At 24.7% G+C, this 6139-nt stretch overlaps 1 protein-coding gene across 1 annotated transcript; it reads right to left on the reverse strand.

Annotated features, from left to right (window-relative positions):
- Positions 1-279: 279 nt before the first annotated feature.
- LOC119568817 lies at positions 280-1739 on the reverse strand. The gene is made up of 3 exons (XM_037917254.1): positions 1679-1739; positions 1330-1486; positions 280-562 (listed from the first exon to the last, which is right to left on the reverse strand). The coding sequence occupies exons 1-3, from the start codon at positions 1737-1739 to the stop codon at positions 280-282; spliced, it is 501 nt and encodes a 166-aa protein (XP_037773182.1).
- Between the last annotated feature and the right edge of the window lie 4400 nt (positions 1740-6139).

Consider the following 6139-nt stretch of genomic DNA (forward strand, 5'->3'; position numbering starts at 1 on the left):
TTTACTGGGAGCTCTCCCAGACATTTCATTATTGGCTTTTGCCTTCTTAGTCATCCTGTAGACCCTTCCAATTACGCTGAAGTTTCTCAGGATGGAATCTCTTCCCAAAAATCACCGTCATCCTCTGGGCCAATTCCTGCTAAAGCAACCTTTTCTTCCCTTTTGTTAAATTAATCCTTTCCAACTCAACTCTGCAACTCTGCTATCGAGAACGGCAATGGATTATAATTCTTTTGCAGATATTCCTGCATAAGATTTATAAAAAATTTGGTTTCATTTTTAGTGAAAACCCTCGGCTTCCTCGATTTCACTTGGTTCTACACCAACAACCCGCTCTGGGGAAGTAATTGGTGTAGATACCAAGGAAGATGGTGTAGCAGATGTTGAGGGAAGAACTGGATTTAAGCAAGTAGGAAGAGCATGTCGCTTTGGAGGAAGACCTGATGGAGTGGGTGACATGGCAGCAAGAGAAGGCGATGTGGTTGCGGAGGAGACAGCAGGAAAGTTCTGATAGGCAAAGACTGGTTTCCCAAGTACCCTGCGAGGGTATACTTCAACTGTTCTGCAAAATGAAATGCACACATCAATAATTGATTCCTATAATAGATATATATACATATATATACATTTATACATATATATACATATATATATATATATATATATATATATATATATATATATATATATATAATATATATATATATATATATATATATATATATAAAATATATATATATATATATATTTATATATATATATATATATATATATATATATATATATATATATGTAATCTATGTAAATATAAATATATAAATATATATAAAACATCTTTTTGTCTGTCTGTCTATATAAAGTCCACTGCAATTAGACAGGGTTCTGGGGGAAAAGCCCTAAGTTAGAAATTTGTTTAATTAAATCAGTTATGTTTGTGGATTCCCTAGGAGGTAAGGTCGCTTTGTAAACATTACCAATACTTGCATTTATATAGTTTGTGAGAGAAATTGACACAATTCATCCATAAAAGTGTGGATAATTGATAGAAGGATTAATAACTGCAAGGTTGGATGAATGTGTGAAACTAAGAAACTAACAATGAAGCTATCCCATATATATGCAAATGTACATACTTAGATGTAAAACTATACCATATTTTGAAGTATACTTATTAATAAGTTTTTACAATAACCTATATCAAGAACATTTCAAGAATATTGTAGTTCATCATATGATCTGGTCTTCTTTATTTCTTTCAATCTTTATTTATTTATTTGTTTGTTTTTCTATAGGAAAGTATATAGTAAACCAAAACACAACCCAACTCACCGTGGTAGCCACTCGAGAGCCCATTCCACTGTTAACTCCTGGTCTGCAAAATACCTCCCAGGAAAATCGGTGCTTCCACGGTACACCACCGAATTTTCTGGGAATGGCACTGAACCATCTGCATCAAGCCAATAATTATTATCGTGATCTTTGAACACTGGAAAGACAAATGCGTCTGCGTCACAAACTTTTCCCATGTAAACATTCGTTATATTATAACAGTAACTACACACTGCAGATTTCATCTGTTTCATAAACTTACTCTGATACATAAGTAAATAAATGTGTAACAAAAGACACGAAAATAGCATTAAATAATAACAACACAGCGTCAAATAAGAAGACTCACCACAATTTTCTCGCCGACTGCCATTATCTCTGTTTGTAAACAAACGCCTTTGTGACGTCATCTCGTCGTTGTTGCCCCGCTGCGAACCAGGGCGAGTTGGACGAGATGGACAACTTGTCCAGGACGAGAAAGTAGGGGTTCCGAACGGTCAAAACATCTTGTCCAACTTGTCCAACTAGTTGGACGAGGAGTTCCGAACGCAGCATAAGAAAGCACTCTCATCAACACTCACACCTTTTCTCCAACACAGACTTTAAAATTCTATCTAGTCTAGATAGACCTCCTGATCTCGGAATCTTTGCTGATCCGAAAGATGAAACCGGAGCAAAACAATAACGCTACCGCTACCACCTTGTTCACTAGTTAGCGTTGTCCATTCCCCTGCCTATCACCCATGTTGGTTAGTTTTTCATAGCTTTTTTCCAATGTTTTTCGTTTTTATTGTTTTTTTCTCCATTGTATATACTTGTTTGTACTATATACCTATACCTGTTTTGTTTTGCTCATTTTTGCTCACTTTTTGTTGTTATTTGATATCTTCTTTTGAATTTAACGAACCTCTGTAATTTATTTAGTTCTGTTGTCTAATGCATAGTATTTTTTGGTTCACTATTGCATCACTGATGATAGAGATAAGAGTGATCTCTGAAACTTTTGCGAATAAACATGAAATTATTCACGGCCGTACCTCTTCGTATTGACTGTTCGACGCCTATGTGGAAAACCCATAACGACTTATTATTATTGTTATTATTACAGTTATAATATATTTTTTGGCAATAATACTAATAATTAAAGTAATAATAATAATAATAACAATAATAATAATAATAATAACAATAATAATAATGATAATAATGATAATAATAATGATAATAGTAATAATAATCATCATCAAATGTTATCCAAATTCTCTTTATTCTCACTTTTATCATCATTATTGTCATGATTAATAGAATTCTGGTAATTATTATCATTATTACCTTAATAATTGCCAGAATCATCAAATGAATGGAAAAACGTCATTTTCGAGTCTACTCTCAAAAAGATTATATTTCGCTAGATTTTGCTGCTTTTTCGACTTTTGGGATTTTTTTTCTTTTACCTTTTTTTTATTATATATCGACACAATTCCTGTTATTATCATCATTATTATCGTTATCATCATCATTATCATCATTATCATAATTATCATCATTATCATCATCATTATCATCATTATTGCAATTATTATCATAATTATTGCAATTATTATCATTATTATTGCAATTATTGCAGTTATGATATATATTTGTACATCTATACTAATAACAACTACAATAATAATAATAATAACAATAATAATAACAATAATAACGTTTTATAATAATTATTCATATCATTATTTTAATTAATATCGTTATTACTGTAATTATTACTGTTATAATAATTATTTTTACAATTATACTACCAGTAAAAAAATAATAATGATGATAATAACAATAATAATATTAATAACAATATTATAATAATTAGTATTATTATAATTATACTTATTATTATTATTATTATTGTTATTATTACAGTTATAATATATTTTTTTGGCAATAATACTAATAATTAAAGTAATAATAGTAATAATAATAATAATAATAATAATGATAATAGTAATAATATTAATAATCATCAAATGTTATCCAAATTCTCTTTATTCCCACTTTTATCATCATTATTTTCATAATTAATAGAATTCTGGTAATTATTATCATTATTACCCTAATAATTGCCAGAATCATCAAATGAATGGAAAAAACGTCATTTTGGAGTCTACTCTCAAAAGGCTATTATTCACTAGATTTTGCCGCTTTTTCGGCTTTTGGGATTTTTTTTTCTTTTACCTTTTTTATTATATATGGACACAATTCCTGTTATTATCATCATTATTATCATGATTATCATCATTATTATCGTTATCATCATTATCATCATTATCATCATCATTATCATCATTATTGCAATTATTATCATCATTATTGCAATTATTATCATTATTTTTGCAATTATTGCAGTTATAATATATATTTTTACATCTATACTAATAACAACTACAATAATAATAGTAATAACAATAATAATAACAATAATAACGTTTTTATAATAATTATTTATATCAGTATTTTAATTAATATCGTTATTACTGTAATTATTACTGTTATAATAATTATTTTTACAATCATACTACCAGTAAAAATAATAATAATAATAATAATAATAATAATAATAGTAATAATAATAATAATAATAATAATGATAATAGTAATAATATTAATAATCATCAAATGTTATCCAAATTCTCTTTATCCTCACTTTTATCATCATTATTGTCATGATTAATAGAATTCTGGTAATTATTATCATTATTACCCTAATAATTGCCAGAATCATCAAATGAATGGAAAAAACGTCATTTTGGAGCTACTCTGAAGAGGCTATATTTCGCTAGATTTTGCCGCTTTTTCGACTTTTGGGATTTTTTTTCTTTACCTTTTTTATTATATATGGACACAATTCCTGTTATCATCATCATTATTATCATGATTATCATCATTATTATCTTTATCATCATCATTATCATCATTATTATCATTATCATCATTATTATCATCATTATTGCAATTATTATCATCATTATTGCAATTATTATCATTATTATTGCAATTATTGCAGTTATAATGAATATTTTTACATCTAAACTAATTACAACTACAATAATATTAGTAATAACAATAATAATAACAATAAGGACGTTTTTATAATAATTATTTATATCATTATTTTAATTAATATCGTTATTACTGTAATTATTACTGTTATAATAATTATTTTTACAATTATACTACCAGTAAAAAAATAATAGCAATAATATTAATAACAATATTATAACAATTAGTATTATTATAATTATACTTATTATTATTATTATTATTATTATTACAGTTATAATATTTTTTTTGGCAATAATACTAATAATTAAAGTAATAATAATAATAATAATAATAATAATAATAATAATAATAATAATAATAATAATAATAATGATAATAATAATGATAATAATAATGATAATAGTAATAATATCAAATGCTATCCAAATTCTCTTCATTCTCACTTTTTTCATCATTATTGTCATGATTAATAGAATTATGGTAATTATTGTCATTATTACCCTAATAATTCCCAGAATCATCAAATGAATGGAAAAAACATCCTTATGGAGTCTACTCCCATATTATATATGGACACAATTCCATCATTATTATCATGATTATCATCATTATTATCGTTATCATCATCATTATCATCATTATCATCATCATTATCATCATTATTGCAATTATTATCATCATTATTGCAATTATTATCATTATTATTGCAATTATTGCAGTTATAATATATATTTTTACATCTATACTAATAAGAACTACAATAATAATAGTAATAACAATAATAATAAAAATAATAACGTTTTTATGATAATTATTTATATCATTATTTTAATTATTATCGTTATTACTATAATTATTACTGTTATAATAATTATTTTTACAATTATACTACCAGTAAAGATAATAATAATGATAATAATAACAATAATAATATTAATAACAATATTAAAATTAATTTTTTTTATTATTATTATTTTTTGTTATTATTACATTTATAATATGTTTTTTGGCAATAATACTAATAATTAAAGTAATGATAATAATAATAATAATAATAATAATAATAATAATAATATTAATAATAATAATAATATTAATAATAATAATAATAATAATAATAATAATAATAATAACTATGATAATAATGATAATAATAATGATAATAGTAATAATATTAATAATCATCAAATGTTATCCAAATTCTCTTTATTCTCACTTTTACCAACATTATTGTCATGATTAATACAATTCTGGTAATTATTATCATTATTACCTTAATAATTGCCAGAATCATGAAATGAATGGAAAAAAACGTCATTTTAGAGTCTACTCTCAAAAGGCAATACTTCGCCAGATTTTGCCTTTTTTCTACTTTTGGGATTTTTTTTTCTTTTACCTTTTTTATTATATATGGACGCAATTCCTGTTATTATCATCATTATTATCGTTATCATCATCATTATCATCATTATCATCTTTATCATCATCATTATCATCATTATTGCAATGATTATCATCATTATTGCAATCAATATCATTATTATTACAATTATTGCAGTTATAATATATATTTCTACATCTATACTAATAACAACTACAATAATAATAGCAATAACAATAATAATAACAATAATAACGTTTTTATAATAATTATTCATATCATTATTTTAATTAATATCGTTATTACTGTAATTATTACTGTTATAATAATTATTTTTACAATTATACTCCCGGTAAAAAAAATTTTTTAAAATAA

The sequence above is a fragment of the Penaeus monodon genome, unplaced genomic scaffold (genome assembly GCF_015228065.2).
Source record: "Penaeus monodon isolate SGIC_2016 unplaced genomic scaffold, NSTDA_Pmon_1 PmonScaffold_110, whole genome shotgun sequence".
In the NCBI taxonomy this organism is placed as follows: domain Eukaryota; kingdom Metazoa; phylum Arthropoda; class Malacostraca; order Decapoda; family Penaeidae; genus Penaeus; species Penaeus monodon.